The sequence below is a fragment of the Dysidea avara genome, chromosome 13 (assembly GCF_963678975.1).
Source record: "Dysidea avara chromosome 13, odDysAvar1.4, whole genome shotgun sequence".
Taxonomy (NCBI): Eukaryota; Metazoa; Porifera; class Demospongiae; order Dictyoceratida; family Dysideidae; genus Dysidea; species Dysidea avara.
This window is the reverse complement of record NC_089284.1, coordinates 8,942,055-8,961,046: the sequence shown is the minus strand read 5'-3', so window position 1 is coordinate 8,961,046 and position 18,992 is coordinate 8,942,055. Positions and strand designations below refer to the sequence as shown.

The 18,992-nt window shown below is 37.9% G+C and overlaps 1 protein-coding gene across 3 annotated transcripts; it reads right to left on the bottom strand.

Moving 5' to 3' along the window:
• Positions 1-2,013: 2,013 nt before the first annotated feature.
• Positions 2,014-18,189, bottom strand: LOC136243566 (uncharacterized). 3 transcript variants are annotated; one of them, XM_066035088.1, is made up of 7 exons: positions 17,888-18,184; positions 9,336-9,948; positions 5,611-6,113; positions 5,505-5,560; positions 5,332-5,448; positions 4,930-5,267; positions 2,014-2,519 (listed from the first exon to the last, which is right to left on the bottom strand). In XM_066035088.1, the coding sequence occupies exons 2-7, from the start codon at positions 9,927-9,929 to the stop codon at positions 2,130-2,132; spliced, it is 1,998 nt and encodes a 665-aa protein (XP_065891160.1). In that variant the 5' UTR covers positions 9,930-9,948; positions 17,888-18,184; the 3' UTR covers positions 2,014-2,129. The 3 variants fall into 3 exon arrangements, with proteins under 3 accessions (XP_065891160.1, XP_065891159.1, XP_065891161.1); XM_066035087.1 differs by having other exon boundaries at positions 9,336-9,934; positions 17,888-18,183; XM_066035089.1 differs by lacking the exon at positions 2,014-2,519 and having other exon boundaries at positions 4,938-5,189; positions 5,240-5,267; positions 9,336-9,934; positions 17,888-18,189.
• Positions 18,190-18,992: the final 803 nt, after the last annotated feature.

Sequence of the window (18,992 nt, the reverse complement as noted above, 5' to 3'; positions counted from 1 at the left end):
AATAGACACTTCAAACTCTGTAGCATTTATGCTGTGCATGCCCTTTATATGAAAGCTACTAGAAAATAATGATCTCACCAGGCTTATTCAACAAGGTTCAGTCAATATTATTGCCAAATTTGATGCCCTAGATAAAGCATGTTCCTCATGCTGAGTATGCTTATCACGCTGCAGTGCTAGCTGTATCAACCAGTCACCATGTTTTCTAGCCCTACTATAGATGCCCCTAGCTTAACCCCTCCCTACCTTGGGAAATATCCTAGATCCACCTCTGCTCCGGAATGATATGTAACACAGAATGGCAGCTCCTGCATGATATACATTGAGCAAAACTTTTGTTACATAATCAACTCATTCAGCTGGCCCAAGGGGTAGTACTAGCTAGCCAATGGAATCATTCATCTAAACTAGCCTGAAATGTAAAAAGTTTAAGAGGTGGGGGTGTTGGGGAAATCAACAATCTGCTACAAGTCAGCACTGATATTTGTTTAAGAGAAGTTGCACAAGTCTGGCCGTTTGACCTTTGCTGGGCTATGCAATAGTAGAGTGCTGCAATATCAGAGTTCTGAGCAATACTAGAGATGGATAGGTAACCCAAGGGAGGTTATGTAAGTACTAACAGCTGCAGCCCCCACTCCACCCCCTCCTAAATCAGCCCTTTCTGGAGTTATTTAACACTTTACAGTGACCAGCGCTGAAGGTCTGACAGCAGTTACCGGGTGCCATGCAGTGTATTGACTACTTTGTACTTTCTGACTTTGATCTCTATTTGGCTGTGGGCAATTTTGGTAGGTGGTGGTGTGTACAGCTTTTGGTAGCATGCATTCAGCTTTGATATTCTAAAACTTGTGAATACAATAAGTTGGGTGGGCAGTGGCACTGTTCTGCTGTCATGGCATAATTATACTGTGGCTATAGGTAAGGATCCATAGAACACTAGTGGGCTTGTGTTATATGATTGGTTAACTAAGTATGTAGGTGGACTTTATTATTTTGTTACGGATTCTAGCTAATTTTGTTGCAAGGACCCTGAGGACCTGGTCTGCATGTATATATCTACCCTGTGACATGCCTTCTTGTTTTTTACATGAATTACACCTATACATATACAATACTGGAACTATATCATGCCAGTACTAAGACTCCTTCCACCCGTTCCCATGCAAGTGTAAATACCTTTATTAAATATTAAGCCTTTGAATGTGGCCATTTTGAATGGTGCGATATTTGGTGAATATCAGGATATATCAAGTGGATGAGGAATGGACGTGCATGTACTACCCTATAAATGCACAGAGAAGAGCATTAACTAGTAGAATGCTATTTGCCTCGCATGCCAGTTGGAAGGTGCTATTTTCAGCAAGAAATAACTAATATTTGTTGTGTGTGCATGGTAACATATGTTTGTTTAGTCTTATGCTGAAACTGACTTTGTGAAATTATTGCAGTTGCCAGAAGTTCTATGTTATACTAGTAGTGGGGTATTCTAACAAAGTTGTATATACCAGCAAGAGTCAACCATTGTGTGTTGTCTTTCCTCAACCCAGTATGAGTCAACATTAGAGTTGTACAGTTTGGTGCAAGCAATAGTTGTCAAGGGCACTTGCGCCAGTAAATTTTAGAGCCATGAATATATATTTGTGTCAACAAAAGCATTTCTGCCAGCAAATGTTGTATACAAAGTGGTTTTAAAAATCTATCTCCATTCCTGATATATAGTGATAACGTGGAGTCCTATCTAGGACTAGATTAAAAATCTATAACTTGCCATTATCACCCAAGTCAAGAATGATGAACTTCATGGTATGGTGTTATGTACTGCATTGTGTGGAATGTACTTAAAAGCTTTAAAAGGCACAAGACATAAGTTGCCCAGACTCCATGCACCTACCAAACTCTACTGTAATCAGATGATTAAATGACACAGGATTCAATGAACATTAGAACACATCAAGTGAACGAGAAATGAACCACCAAGCCAAGGATGGTTTATTGTAAGCAATTAACATTAAATTAACATTCATAAAAAAGACAATTTTTAAAATAAGACATGCTGACAGTCAACATACAATGAACTATGTATTAGTGTGTTTGGTCAAGGGATAATACAAAAGTGTAGTGCATGAGTTTTACAAGTTTTCAGTTGAATTGATGAAGTTCTGGGTGACCTTTTTAGCAAGTACCTTGACATCCTTGGTCTGTACAATGAACAGTAAGACCATGATATTCAGAAACATCACAAGTGTATTAAACACAATATTTAAAGCAGCAAGTGGCATGGACATTCTTTGATAATCATCCCTAAAATGGTCACATTCACTGCTGTCCCCAAACACTCTTACACACGCCACATAGTTTAGGATTGATTCAAAAATGCCTTGGTTATGAGAGCCAACTGTGAACACAATCCATGTAAATGCTAGAATTACTGTCAGGTATACTGAAATCATCATTAGTTTAATCTCAGGAATGGACAACTGAAAACTTCTTTTCTTTGTTTTTTTGAATAATCCAGTTGTCTAAATAATGCAAAAATTAAGTTAAATTAACATGACTGGAAAGATATAGTGTACAAAATATACAACACAGATGAGTTACTGCTACCATAGATAATAGAGTACTTAATACTCTATTATCTATGCTGCTACAAACGGAGGACTAAAGGAGGTGTACGTGAACAATATTTAGCTAAGTGTAGTTGTCTTAAAGTCTCCTATTTCTGTCTGTTAGGTTAAGTAATCCAAAGCATGGTGCCTGCACATATGTATGTTACTATATTAGTAAACATGTAGTTGGTTGTATGTGACCCAGGCCTACTAATAATTTGGTGTTTTTCTGTAACACATAACACAATTATGACTGGTTAATCTGTATGTACTCATCAAAGGATAAAATAGTGCCAATAAAACAAAACAAAATTTTGCATCTGGATGCATGTCCCAATTATTACATGCTCTGAAATCAGAAGTGGTGATTTTGTTTTTCAGCTATGTTTCGCCTGTTGCAAATGAAGAACAACATGAAAAACACCTCTACAGACACTTATTAAGGACAGTTTCTGCTATAAACATGATAATTAGTTGTACGTGCTACCAGAAAATCACCAGCTACAAGGTAGCAGAGAAAGAAATGCGACACAAAGGTAAATGATGCATCCATTGTAGATGCTGTGATAGGCTAGTGGCCATTGTACTTTTGTTTTCAATTATGTTCAGCCCATTACAGTGTTACAAACAAACAAAAAAAAAAAAAAAAAAAAAAAACAGTACAAGGAGTGTCTCCAGTCACTACGGAAAATTTGGACGATTCCAACTACAAACGTAGGGAAACCATCACGTGCTACTGTGAGCTTTCCACTGTTAGCAAAGAGCACAAAGTTGGACAAAGGTAAGTCCATGATGAGTGTATTGTACATATTGCAGTATGCAAAAAGGTACCTGTCAGTCTGAAGTGACATCTAGCAATGAAAAATCAAGAGTGGAGCCTTAGCCATTATTAAGTTATACTTATCTAAAGACATTAAGTATGTCAGTCGGTGGGTCAGTCAGTCAAGCATCAGAAAATTCCACTGAAAAAATAAATTCACAGCAAACTATTGGAAGCCTTCTTTGAGTTGTATAATATACTGAAGGCTTGATTATACCTAACCAATACTGCTACTGCACCATGAAGGTATTGCGAGGTTGATTTCTGGTCAATATTCTACGAACAAGTTCCATTACAAATGTAGACTACTAGGGAAACGACATTGCTCACTACTGCGAATTGATAGTTCAGCTACAAACAAGTCACCATGTAGAGAGTTCAACTGCAAACAAGTCAGCCTGCAGAGATTTCAGCCATGTAAAAATCACCCTGGAAAGACAAGTAAAGCAATTACAAAAGAAGTGATATCTATCAAAAACAGCCAAGCTGTGAAAAAAGGGTGCAGCTCCCAAAAAAGCCAGGAAGAAAAAAGATAGTGAAATCAAAAGTGGCTGCCAAAATATGGCTGTAATAATTTTAATGTTACAATCAATTTTAATGACACACACCACATCATTAAAATTGATGTGGCGTGTTATAATCATATGGTATGGTAGTACTGTATATTAGGAATTGTGTGGGGTTTGCACTTTATTTTCCGTAATGACTGGATTGATTGCAGAGGCCTCTCATAATGATGCTGTGTAAATGGGCTGAACATAGCTGAATACATAGTGCATTGGCCACTTCACTTTTTCAGTAATTGATAGTTGGGTCACATGTTGAGATGTAAACGTTAAGTCTTTCTTTTGATGTTTCTTTCTTTTGATGCAGTATGCTCTGGTTCACAAGACATAATTATTAAATAAACAGGTACCAGAATTTCAGGGATAATAGGCATACAAGTAATAAACAAGCAAAATTGCCTCAAATAAGACACCATGTAGTAAGCCTATCGGGTTGAAGTGATGTCTAACAATGAAAAACAATATGCCAGTAACTGTAGCAACTTATTGGAAGCATTTTTGATCACTCTGAGGACACTTTTGGCCTTGACTCCAATACTTCCAAGGCACAATGATGGTATCATGAAGCTGGTTTCTGGTTGATATTTTTGGTGAGAAATGCAAACCTCCATATAATCCCTATTATCGTACTGTACGACACTTATTATAGAGGTTGCAACATGAAAACAATACCCATGAGATTTTTATTGAATAAAATTGCAATGAGAGAGGTTGTATAATCCAGGGATAATATTGTGAAACCATCCTTACATGACTATAGTGGCAGCAGTAGTACATTTTATTGACTCAACCAAGTGCTACATGTACTAGTAACCCTTTTTGCTAGCTGTGGCCTTAAAATCACATTTTCTTTTCTCAAGTTGTTATACCCAGTGTGGCACACCAGCTTTATTGGTCTACATGACTCACTACAGTGTGTCTTGATACAACAACTTACTCTATGGACAGCTAAGACAGTGATTAATATCAATGATATTCCCACAATAGTGATCAACATTCCTGGTAGGATAACACCATGAAACTGTATTGAAGCATTAGAGAAGCACTGGATTGGAGGAAAACTGGCTATAAAGAATCCACCTTTAGCAATGGTGACAATAGGTGTTATTAAGCTGACGACCAATGTCAGCAATACTTCTGCTATATAGAGCTTTGTACCATGATTTTTGAACAAATTTTGGCTTGCTATCGGAAACACTATTTTTAAGAACAAGTGGAAAATAAATAGCAACCAGATCACAACAAACCCCATCAGTGTTGCTTGAATAGCAAATCCTGTAAACAAATAAACAATGCATAAAGTAACTTGCAGCACAACCAACACACTCTATAACTTTACCATATATTTGACAGAATGCTGTTGATTCAACAAAAGATACTACGACACTTGAGTGTGAGCAAAAGAAATAATCTATAGCATCGTTGCCTCCCAGTATTGGAATGAGCTGTGTGGTTGCTACAAACAATATGCAGTCAGTACATAGAAACAAGCTACTTATGTGCTGCACTTACAATAAACTATAGAAATCCCAGTAATGTATAGAATTATCACATTAGGAAATTGAAACCTACATATGAATAAAAATTATTTTGATAAAAGATTTTATGCATTACTTACATGCTTTTACGTTTCAAAGCAGCTACTACAAACACAATGATGCCAGAGATAATCAAAAAGAATGAAGTGATGCCAAATGAAGCAATAACAAGGGTAGTCAGTGTTGCAGTATTTTGTGAAAATTCACTGCAGAGTGGAAGACAAACATCACCACAAAATATCCCAAATTGATCTGGGCAAGTTAAACTCCTATACAAAGTACAATTAGCCAAAACTGGAGACATTCTTTGAATCTCATCCCACTCATCTGTACACACATTTTCTAGTTCCACGCATTCTTCTTCTGATGGCACAAACACCGATTCCATGTCACAGGGTCGATACGATGCATTGCAGAAAAAATCCGCTACACTGTCTAAACATACTTGATTACCAGATGCTATACTAAATATACTGGATAAATTAGACTCAGTTGCGTTTGAATCATTCATCATTAAAGGTGATAGCTGACTAAATCTCATGTCAATACCACAGGCTTCACTGGTATGATTGGCACAAGATGCCTGTATACAACAACAACAACAATAAAGGCATGAGCACATATTATTAAACAATGTATACTGGAGATGAGCAAAAGGCTGGTTGATATGCATACTTCTATGTTGGTGAGAAAAAAGTGTTAATTTTTTAAAATTCCTTTATGCACGCACTATATTAGAACAAATAATTCTTGTACTGTACAATCCTGATTCTATGAAGTGTGCTGGGTATTCTCCAGTCAATTTGTTACATTGTTCTGCGATGGTATTCTAAATAGAGCAGACACAACAAATTTTTGGCTACCATGTGTTTTCAGACGCAATTAGCAATAGAACTCAATCACTTGTTGTACTATTATGAACTATACATGAACAAAATATGAAAATATTTGGTATATTGTGTGGCTGCAGTGACAAAAATATCAATTATATTTCAGAAGGCTCAGTCTCACATATCAATGGTGTTTGGCCTAATTCCAAATATCTACAGCTTGTTGGTTCTACATAATGTGCATCGGAAACAGCTTGCACATGCGTAGAAACTGCCCTATAAATAACCAACCACATGGTCACACTTCGACCTTTTTTCAAGCTCACGAAGTTTGTTGGTTGAGTTTCTATTATCTTCAATGGAAGCTACTGTTAGTGAAATTATGTCACAGCTGAAGTTGTTGTTGGATGGAGTGGCGTTGATATGCCAAAACGTAGACGGGCTGAAACATGCGAGCTCGTTTCAGCCCAACAACTTTGAGGAGCCAGTCGACACAGGGACCACGGATGAAAATGCAGATGATTCTGTCCTGCCCCCTAACCAGCTACTCACTAGCAGCAACAGTAACCTGGTGACCCAAAACACCAGCCCTGCCAGTAGCCAGAGCTCCTCGTGGGCCGAGGAAATGGACAACTGGGACCCTTTGCTACATGACGATGATCCAGAGGCAGGAACTAGACCAATCAACATCATCCCAGTGACTGAGCGGACTAATACGTTTCTAACCGAGGCCTTCACCCATAAGATGGAACCAGTGCTGAGAGACGCGAGTTGCGTAGCCACTATACACTCTATCCAAGAACGAGCTGACAAGAGCCCCCTTTCTCGATGCTATGATAGCTTCGGAGCGCTCGAGTAAAGTAAAGTCAACTGATCGTTCCCTGTTCACCCTACAAGGACTGATCCTGGAGACCATCGGTCCACTCAATCAGCTTCTAAAAGCAGTGAATGACCCGGAACCAAATGTATCAATGGATCAAATAGGTGACGCCATCGAGACAGCAATCACCCTCCTAGCCAACGCAGCTAACAAGACCTCGCTAATGAGGAGATCTAGGATCCTGGAGGAGTATAACAGGGAATTGGTACCTTTCACCACAGCTCAGGAGAGAGATTGGGCCAGTGCAGCCCCTCAACTCTTTGGTCCGAATTTTCTAAAGGAAGCAGCAGACTACCTACAGCAGCTACAGCTGATTAGGAAAGTGAAGTCCAAGCCGACCCAGGTTTTTCGGCAGGCCCCCTCACCAAGCCGCACATACTTTCTGCACATGCGCAAGCCGTTTCTGGTGCACATTATGTAGAACTGAACTACCAACAAGCTGTAGATGTTTGGAATTAGGACAAACACTATTGATATGCTCGACTTCACCTTCTTCATATAATTCCAAATGGCATGTAATCATTGTATGATCCGAGCCACTTGGAAATTCTCGACTTCATACACAAGTGGATGCCATGAGCTATTATTTGTAATTAATTTGGAATTTTTTAGCATAGCACTAGGTTTGAAAGCAGCAAATAAAAAAGGTTTTCTTTATCAATTCAAGGTAGAAAAAGTAGCTACATTAAAGCTGCAATACAGTAAGTTTATACTTAACTATATAGGATTATTCAAATTTAACATTTTAAGTTTATTTGAGATGGGTGGGGTCAATAAAGCACAACAGTGTACAAAAGATCACCAACACTTAATCATCTAAGTGACTGTCCTATTAGAATATACTAATTTCTTTACAGATTTTTGTGCAGAAGCACTTGTATGGGATAGGCCATATAAGCAAACAAATGCCAAAATATTATAATGTGGTAAAGCATGATTAGCTTGCTGAACAATAGCATGTAAAGCACATTACTGTATACTCTATCATTATCAATCCTACACATGAGTGGGATTAATATGTCACACATGCAGAATTAGAATTAATTTTATTAATAATCAGTCATGTATTGACCTGATGATACAGTGATAAACCAGCACACACAGCAGCACTAATTTCTAATTAAACTGAAAATTCTTATATTTTTTGCAATAGTTTGTTTAACATAAATAAGACTGGTGAACCTGCACATGCTGCATCAAAAGAAAGAATGATGTCACACCCTGACAAACAATTACTGAAAAGTGCCAAGTGGCCATTATGTTCTGTTTTCAGCTATGACAATGTTCAGCCCATTACACAGCATTAAAGAAGAGCCACTGCAATAAATGCAGAAAATGCAGACAATTACCATCACAAATGTAGGGAAGTCATCACTCACTACAATATGTCAGCACCTTGAGCTGTCAGCAAATAGAAACGGGACACAAAGGAGGACAAAGGTATAAGTCTATGTTTAGCACATTGTACATACCGCGGTGCACCTGTTGGGCTGCAGCGATGTCTGGCAGTAAAATAATCAAGTCCATAACCTTAGCCAATATTGCTTGTCTGAAAGCATTAGTAAGTCAGTCTGTCAGGCAATAGAAAATTCCACTAAACAATTTCATGGCCACCTATTGGAAGCATTTCGAGTTGTACTGAAGAAATTTTTGGGCTTGGTTATACTTAACTAATACTGCTAAGCCACCATGAAGGTACTGTGAGGCTGGATTCTGGTCAATGTTGTTTGTGAGAAAGCGCAAACCTTCATGATCCCAAATATACAGTACTGCCATACTGTGTGTAGTGTATGATAGCACTTCATAACAGTACAATAAGTGATTGAGTTCCATTACTCTTATCACATCCAAAAACACACAGTGGTCAAACATTCATTGTCTGCTCTATAAAGTTTAAACGTCGTCTATAGCTACCTGTTTAACTTAATATGGTACACTAGTGGAGCACCCCATTAATGCATTCAATTTTAATTAAACAGGGTCACATCTATGACAGAGTACTATCCTGGTCAGTGGGTCATCCGAGTCAGCAGTACTGATCTGGTTTCAACCCTGATTGTATTTGTTCATATAAACATGTACTAGACTAACTTACAAGGTGAAGATGACAATATTTGATAGAGTCACTCAAAGGAGTAAACTCCTCTGGGTTTGGAGGTATAGGTGCTGTATAGTGGAGTGGTACTGGGGATAAACAAGCTGCAGCAACCATTAGTATGCCTATGATAAGCAGAGTATACTCCTTCACATTGCGGTTGGTCCTATAACAGGATGAGCCATCATCAGCTGGGTACTCAGGCACGTTAGTATCAACACCGTTAATCGACTTCAAGATGCACTGGATCCTCCTCTTTCTTTCAGCTCCTTTGCTATTGCCACCAAAAACTTTAGTTTTGAAGAAGTTTCTAAAGCAGATATTTTGCTGAGCAGAATTTTCCTCATCCTTGATCTCATTTGGTTCATGATCTAATCCATTTGATTTATAATCAATGCCATTCAATTTATGATCAATGCTATTCACTACCGGTTTAAGTTCAACATCATTAAATGGTAAATCATTTGAACTCTCAGACTGAAGAGTGGTGCACTCAGACTGAAGAGTGCTGGACCTTGGCAAACCATCGCTACTATCATAATCCTGAGATTTCACACTCTCACTTGTACTATCTGCCAAGGATGATAATTCCATCGTATCTATAAAGACAAATCTGTAAACGAAATGACACAATAGGTACCACTGTAACTGTTTATAAGCTAAATACCAAATGGCAGGATGAAGAAAGAATACAATTTCGATTGATCTAATGTCAACAACATAATACCAAACTAGCTAAACAACATGACATACAGTGTAAAGTGATAGCAGTTTTAGAGTAGCATTTCTGTCTGCTAACATGAACACTTATATATTCAAACTATTTGAACTATAACTACATGACAAGGATTCACTTCGCTGAATCAGTGCTATGTACCATGGAAACAAACATTCATGGCTTGTTCACATGTAAGGGTTTAAGTCTGCACACTCTTTACACACAAAACATAAAAATTAATGTTTGGGTAGATCATTCAAGCACAGCTGTGGGAGGAACCAACTGATATTCATACTAAACACTTTACCATTACAATTAATTGAGTGTCTCTTGTTTTAAATGTGACACTATTAGCTTATCCTGGTTTTAAGGACAACAAACTTGATTCATACAAGCAAAATAATTGTATAGCATATGGAGGGAGATTCGTTAGAAAATTTACAATCTATTGAGCATATATCCTCAATGTTACAGGCGATTAACCTATACATTGTTTGTTCCTATAGTAGCTCCTTCTATTCCTAAAGACCACAAATACGCACTCAATAGTAGGAGGGTTAACTGGAAGTTAATGGTGCAGTTTGGGAAAGCCTGCATGATCATCATTTTAAGAGGAATCGTTCTATCAATAAGTGCTATCCCACCAGGTAATTGTGAGAAAGCCATTAATACATTGATAACAATTTCAGTAAGGGAACAAAACACTTTGGGAACTGTATAGGACAGATACCATGTTTATAAATAAAATTGTGTAAGTGTTTGTAGAAGACACTGTCTACGCATGGCAATTAATTATGAACAGTACCAAGTATAGGACATAACTGGTAGATAAAGTGACACCATCATGTATCCACCTATCCGTTTATTAAATTGATGCTGTCTATTACATTTGATATTGTGTTTAGTATTGTATAACTTCGAATTATCTACTCATTGAATCAGGGATTTTGTTGCTAAAAAACTATGTTGCCACAGTAATTTAGCATTAGAGATCGCTGCTTATTGAGAATGGATTGTAATCTAAAAGTAACTTAGTACTTGGTATTTTGGTGTTAAATGAATTCACACTGCTCTCAGCAAACCACACACACACACACACACTTTAGTGCTTAGTGCTTTTATCACTTAAATTTTATCACTTAAATTATTGATATGAACAAGTACTACTTAACACCACATAGTTTGCACCTGTGTGGTAAACACATCATATGTCTGTACAATTATACTCACAATTGCCTTAGCTTTTTAGATATATGCAGTTCTGCGCACTCACATCATTCCAGTGTACCAGCAGGATAACATAAGATTTGTTTAGCTACTTTAAAACTCATCACTGTACATGCTGCATACGTACATGAATGGCACTGATGTTTCAAGTGAATAGTTTAGTTTGATTACATTAGTATAGAACTTTAGTTAATTACTATGGAGATGGTCCTAGATGTAGGGTATAGTACCATAGTACCATTAACTTCCCATAAATCACATTCAAGAGCACTCCTGGGGGTTCCAAGAAGGTTTCGCATACATCTTTGATTTGAGACAACTTGGATTCACAGAAGTATCTGGCAATTTGTTTATAGAGGTTAGAGTGAATAGATTGATGATAACAAGTCACATACGTGCATGGTCAATTCTGATCTATCCCTCACTATTTTTCAGTGGAACCTGGTTGCCTTTGTGCCAGAAAGTTTTAGTATATATAAAGGTGGAGAGCATAGGGTGGCCAGCAGAATTTTAGTGTCTATAACTGTTATAAATAGGTTATTATATACAAGGCTCTCATAATTCCATTTTGATTATGGGAAAGGTGAAACTGTATATACCTTATACAATTACAATTGATCAGTGGGCATGGCACCACAAAAGCCTGCAGACAGCAATAGACATGGATTCATGCATTCTACAGACTGCAGTATACCTATTGATAAATGGACGAGGTTCCATGTATGCCATTAACACAAAAGACACAAAAGATGGCAGGACTAGACTCTAGTATACGCATGTTGAACCATACATCTCCTATGGAAAAGGCATAGTCTGTCCCAAACTAGTAATGGGGTCAACCTGCACACGTCTACTCTTGACACCTCCGCTGTCGCCAATAATCTGGTTGGCTGAAATGCTAAGAAAAATCTGCTTTTCTTTTTAAGCTGTTCTCTCAGGCTCAGCTCATGTACACGTGATCCGATCCAGCAGATATCCTATAAACCAGTTCAGACCCAAATGACCCAGACCCAGTTAAACCAGTTAACCCAAGTACCTGACCTGATTAGCACAGCCTAACTTCCCAATCTGCTTAGTAACAAATAAAATACCTTCATCCTACACTGCAGTATATCAGATTAGCCATGCATTTCTGCCATCACACTACTTTGTTGTCACCATGACATCAATCTGACTACCTTAATTTGTCATAACCTATTACCTCAAATGATGTAACAACAGTACAGTAAATATCCACAGAAGCTCATAAGTGCCACAAGGGTGTGCAGGACAGAGAAAAAGTAACTCTAAAACAGCAGAATTTCTTTAGTACCACATAAAAGTATTATATAAAAATATCTGGTAGGAAAAAAACTATACAGGATCTAACAGATAGCTACACGTTTGTATGAAAAAAAAATTAATGGCAGTACACTCTACATACAGACAGTTGTTATAAGGTTTAATTCCACTAACTGTTAAATTTTCTCCCACCACAGTTTTCCTGAGCTAAGATGGTTTCATAGTACACAGGATCATAGCAAATTGAAACCTTTCAAAAGTGGCAAAAAACCAATGGTGTAATGCTCTTCCTTTCCAACTTGTGAATTTTCCATTTTATTCACAGGTTTTTTAGCCTTGTCACAAGTCCCTTATGGAATGACACTTATGACACTTGATGCATTTCCTTATCATCAATGAATTGACAATAGCTTAGCCAACTTGTCTACTGTGTTTACATAATGCATCCTAGTATAATGTTTCCTGATCAATGTGTTCTGTAAGTAAATTAATATATTGGGGAACCCTTGCTAATATGTTCGGTAGTGTAAACTTCCCACACTTTTCACATACACTTCACACTTATAATGCCACTCAAACTTTATACACAAATCAAACACATTTCACAACTTTTCACACATTTGATTAGACATTTAACTTCTTTGCATGATTTAACACCTTTGATAATTCAATTATGCATATTATGTGGTAAGTGTTAGTAAATACATATGGAGCCGTAAGTTGATACCACCCATAACAGCAACTTCAGCAATGTGGAAATTACAAAGAGTCACTATAAAGAAACATGCATATGTAGCTACAGAACACTGCATGGATTTATAGATGTATAACCTAAATTATTAATACGTAGCTATAACTAGCTATATTGACTTGAATTGTAGGGTGGGAATTTCTTTTAAGTAGCATATTTCCTCGCGAAAAAGCACAGGCTTTAAATGTCTTCTCAGCATTTTTGACCTGGCCTGTAAACAAATAAAGCTTTTATTTGAGACTGGGAATTAATTTTGACAGTGTGTTGACTACATAAACAAGTGTAATCAAAGCCAAAAATGATTGGAAAACAGTTGCATGATACGTCCTTATCTGCATGCATGCAGACCACTCACATGGTTACTCCATTCCTCAATTGGCTCTAAGCTTAATTAATGTTAATAAATTAGCGCTTCTGTTAGTCACATTGCAGGCTTCAGTTGATGTAAAGTTTTGTCTATAAATTATGAATACTTGAATCTGGCATTTATTGTGGTTATGATGTTTTCTACCCCCACTAAATGAAACCAGGTATTATACAAGACTGGCCATAACTTGATGCATTGTGTTTTATATGTACAATACAACTTTTAATGTACACAGTATAGGTCTATGGGTATGGAAGTAAAAATGATTTGACAATAAACTATAGTGAAAATCAGCACCAGAGGCATAGTAGGCACCTGTCTATGACTCCATTTGTTTCTTCGCATAATCAAGCAATAAGCATTATACTCTATAGACAGAAAAATTTTGACAGAGTATAGAAATGTGCAAAATAACAATTTTTGTATTTTTTTTTCATTTACAAAATCCCAGGAACAATCAATGGCACTACATGTACTATAACCTACAGTTGTATTTTCATGAAACTGTCAACATCATGAAAGACACAAAAATTTGTCCCTCAAAATTTCCATCTATAGAGTAACTCCTGGAATACATTAGTAGCTGCGCATGATATTATTATTCATTGCACTTAATACCAAGATGTAGCCATACACATTAGGAATTTATATACTGTCATTAGCTTTCAGACAATAATGACCACCAGTCAGCAAATCACAAGACTGTGTTGATTTTAAATAAATCACACAACGGAGTTCAGCTCACTGACAGTCACTCACTTTCAGTCACATAACCATGGAGATGGAGGATTCTACACACATGTAAGTTCACTTACACGTACTAAATTTCTGGAGTCTCAGAAAAATGATGACAATCGATTACAGCTCCCACGATGGATACTTTTATGAGTATTCTGTTTGAACCAGTGATGGTTGACTTGGAGACTTGTTAAAGGATCCGCTAAAAATCTAAGAGTAGCTGGAATGTACCTGGTCGGGCTACTCCATGCATGCAGGCTAAGTGGTTTGCTGACTGCTCCAAGTTATGACAAGACTCCAGTCTAACCCAGGATCTGGTTCCACGTATGTAACAGCAGAATTGCAAAGCCTTACAACATTACTTATAACATCACATATTTTGTAAATGTTTCGCATGCCATCTCATATTGTGACAATGGAACACTTCTTGATGTTACAATACTACGGTAAAGAAACATGATTGTTGGCCAGTATGCAGACAAAAAGTGAATCCCAGTTGTGTGAAAGAAAAATAATAACATCAGAGGCATTAATTGGTGACATCAGTTGTTTTTTTCAGGTACAACCAAGCATTCCTCACCAGATGCCTATCAAGACTGCAAAGATTGAATATGATCATCATAGTACAACAAAGTATAATTATAAGCAATGTCCCTAGTGGGGCAGCACTCACAGAACACAACACAACAGAATGATTTAACACAACTACACGTAATAGCAGAGATAAAGAATTGCAGAAACAGCACTATGCAAACACGTAGTTAACTATAGTAATTATTAGTATCAAATGTCACCATGCAGTCCATGCATACTGTAGGATATTCTTTGCACAACAAGTATATGTGTTCACAGTCTCCAAGGCCAGCCCTATACTAGGCTTGTTGAAAATAAAATAAAATTGAAATTGTGCTATCCTATACAAGGTACGTTACTATTTGGTGATTTTTTTTCAATTGCCATGCTTATACTGAAGCTACCCAGTGAACAAAAAAAATGTTTATTTCATTGTCAGATTGTCTGCAGTGAGCCCTCCAACATTGTAAACAATTACGGAATTCCTCAAACAAGAACAACTAGGTGTGTCATATTAAGTGCTGCCATGTTTGTCAGTAGCAACTGTATATTGGAAATGGACCAGAATCTTGTGAAAATTGGACATGGTCTAGGATTGCGATGGATAATGGTAGCTAATGGCCTGCACTCTACATACTGAAGAATCAACAAACACAGTTACCTAATAAAATTATCTACTGTATGATGTAGCATGGGTGTGTATAATTAGCGTTAATTGTGCACAGGCTTTAGCCTTCTCACAGGTCCCTAGTGGGACAGCATTTAATAAAATAATGTACCACTCTGCGTGGGCAGTTCAAAGGCACCGCCAGTGCCATAATTTGTATATTGCACTGCTGCAGACCACAGCGAGTGCATTATAACTTATAACGCACTGGTTGCAGTTTTGTAGACCACAACGAGTGCATTATAAGTTATAATGCACCGACCGCAGTGAAATATACAGATATTGCACTGGCTACGGTTTTGTGCAGCATAGCACAAGTGCCGGTGGCGAAGACCACTACGACACCTCACCTAATAGGTGGAAAGACACTTCACAGATCACTCGAATTCTTTTATAGCCTGACATGTAAAGGTCGATTGTGGGCCATAACGTCACCAATACGTATAATGTTTACAAACAGCCAATGGCGATCGAAAAAGCCAACGCGGGTGGCCACAACTCTAGTCTACATATATATAAACGTACTTATACACCTTACTAGTCTGGTGCCATCTTAGCTCAGATTAAACTGTAGTCCACTTCGACAATGACTCAATAAAACAAATATATTCTAAATAATACTAACCTTTACATTCGATTGTGGTAACCAGTTTTGTCATGCCACCAGATTCGAGTTTAGCCAGTGTGAATAGTAAGAATTAGACTAGTATCGTTTATTAGTTAGGTTTTGTTTACTTACACCGTCTATTTAGCTGCTTTTTTTCGCTCGAGAGAATCACTATGGCGATTAGTCTGGTGCTTAATCTATATGGCACGCTGGCATGCTGAGCACTACATGATGAGAGTCGAACAGCGAATGCAGGTTAGTGATATAACCCATAGCGTACTAGCTTTCAATATCTCAGGTGGCTGCAGTACTGCAGGGGAACGTCATCGCAACGTCCGGCTTGGTTACCCACAATCGATGTTAGAAACCTGGCCTTTATAAGTGTTACAGCTGTCTTGTGAGACTCTCCCCACCTATTAGGTGAGTGGTACATAACAGTTATACAACGTGCACTCGTGCTCTGCCTGTATAAGCGCACTTGCCTTCGGGCCTAACGGCCCTCAGGCTCGTGCGTTTATATCAGCATAGATAATAGAGTAAAGGGATAGGAAACGCAATAACGTGACGTCACAAAATACGTACATTTCTATTGGAATTCCGTGTAGTACGTCACGAACATACTCGTTACGCTTGCTGCGCTTGTATCAAAGAGAAACAAATTGTTGTAACGACAGAATTTTGTAACCAACGACTGTGAAACTTCGCTACAGTGAACTCAAGTAAGTAATCGAGGGAAATAGGATGGTACCGACCCTCAAGGAAGTTATACGCAAAATTAAAGGAGATTGAAAGTGAAAAAAACGGCCCAAAAATTACTTTAAACCACTTTACTTTCTTCGTAAATATATTCTATCCTTTTAACTGTGATTAACCTATTCCTTACCATTTAACAGAGGGAACCAGAGGAAATATCGGAGCAACACAGGAACTGTTGCTTGAAGAAACGACTAAGTATCTTCCATTTTTAACCAAAAGTTTTAACCACCTTGCAGTACAACGCAACGCTAAAAGACTGTGTTGGTGACACGCCTAGCTTACCACAAGATTCGAAAGTGGAACCGGCTATAAAAGAAGCGGTATGGACGAGGCATGTAGGTACGATGAGCGAAAGTGTGACAGCGTGTAACAATCAAGGTTAATGCGATACGCTTTGTTACAAAATCTACGGTCTGAATTCTCTTGCCAAAATCTCTCACATAGGCCTAAATACTTACTGTAGTCTGTTGGATTACTATTTACGCTGCTTAGAACACTAATTCTCTCTCTCTTGTCCTTTCAAGTCACGCGTAACGGAAATCAAACCGGAAATCGCTTGCGTTTCCTATCCTTTACTCTATTATCTATGATATATCAGGCAGAGCACTCGTGGCCGTTGTATAACTATATATATAAAACCTCCTCTCAAATTTTTCTTGTGTTGACTTACAATCAATCAACACAACACTGTGGATTACACTTTATTTCCTCGTTGCTAACTATAAACAGTATGCACTAGATCTCTAGTCGTTTACTGAAGATCAGTGTATTAGCTATATTATCGCTTATTTAATTTACAATCAAGTGGTTTTAACAAACCGCCGTGACACCCTATTAAACACGTTACAAGTAACAGATAAACGATACCTTTGGTATGTTTTTAGTGTTGAGTATTGACAAACGATAGCCGGTTGCTGGGAATCGAATCCGAATAATGGGTGCCAGACTGGGAGGTTGGGCGGTACTCAGTATGATCAGATCTAGAGGTCACGTACTATCGACGCGAATATACAGCAGGAACAATCGTCAAGTACTTGACGTATCCAAGGTGTACATGTAGCTGGCACAACCACACAGTTTCTTCGATACAAGCGGTCTTACTTTGTCTGAGTGCCAATGTGACTATTTTAATCACCGGCTGCCGGCTTCGCCCGCCCCTTCCTGCATAAAGTAGATTTTGCGGATGCGGTAGAAATGATATTGTGTGCTACCACAACAATGAGTAATGTGTATGGTTTTTTACATAAATTTAATTTTTGTGTTGATCAGATTTGTGGTCACGTCCGAGGATTCACATTTAAAAAATATATGTATAATTAAGTATAGCTGTTTATATGTATTTTATTCCCCCGGCTAGATGGAATGCCACCCCCATCAAGTCCTGGACAGCTGGATTCACATAGCATTATGTTGCTACCTACCCTCATGTACTTTCGTCATGATCATCCCAATGGTATTACCCACCGGTAGGGGGAGGGGGGACATTCTTGAACTACAGCTATATGGGCATTAATCACTCTGGAGTGGGTGTAACTAATCACTGGACTGGACTACTGGACTGGAACACTGGACTGGACTAGAACACTGGACTGGACTACTGGACTGACATACTTTTGGTTTTTACACATTCTGAGATTGGTTTTATTGAGTCTAGCTATCCAAGGGTCTTCAAAAAACTTGCAGCCTGCTACAGGAGTAAGCAAAAACTGACTTCTCACTACTTGTTGTGTTCTACAGCATTTATACACTTCTTAGTATTGTGTTTTGGAGATTGTAATACCTAGCAGTAGCTAACCAAAAATCATTTTACTATATTTGTGCTCCCTATCTTACACTGTATCCTTGAACTAAATAGCTCAGACCCCTGGGACACAACCTATCCTTCCTAAGATAATCTATTGTAGCTAAATTTGTTCCTACATGTAATATACAAACTCATTACACAACTGTAGAGTTTTTTCTGCTATCATGA

Coding starts and splice junctions, on each gene's coding strand:
- LOC136243566 (XM_066035088.1), bottom strand. CDS start 9,929: ATGGAATTATCATCCTTGGCAGATAGTACAAGTGAGAGTGTGAAATCT. Junction 5,268..5,331: donor AGCATTCTGTCAAATATATG/GTAAAGTTATAG, acceptor ATTTGTTTACAG/GATTTGCTATTCAAGCAACA. Junction 2,520..4,929: donor CTGTCTTAGCTGTCCATAGA/GTAAGTTGTTGT, acceptor TGCATTATTTAG/ACAACTGGATTATTCAAAAA.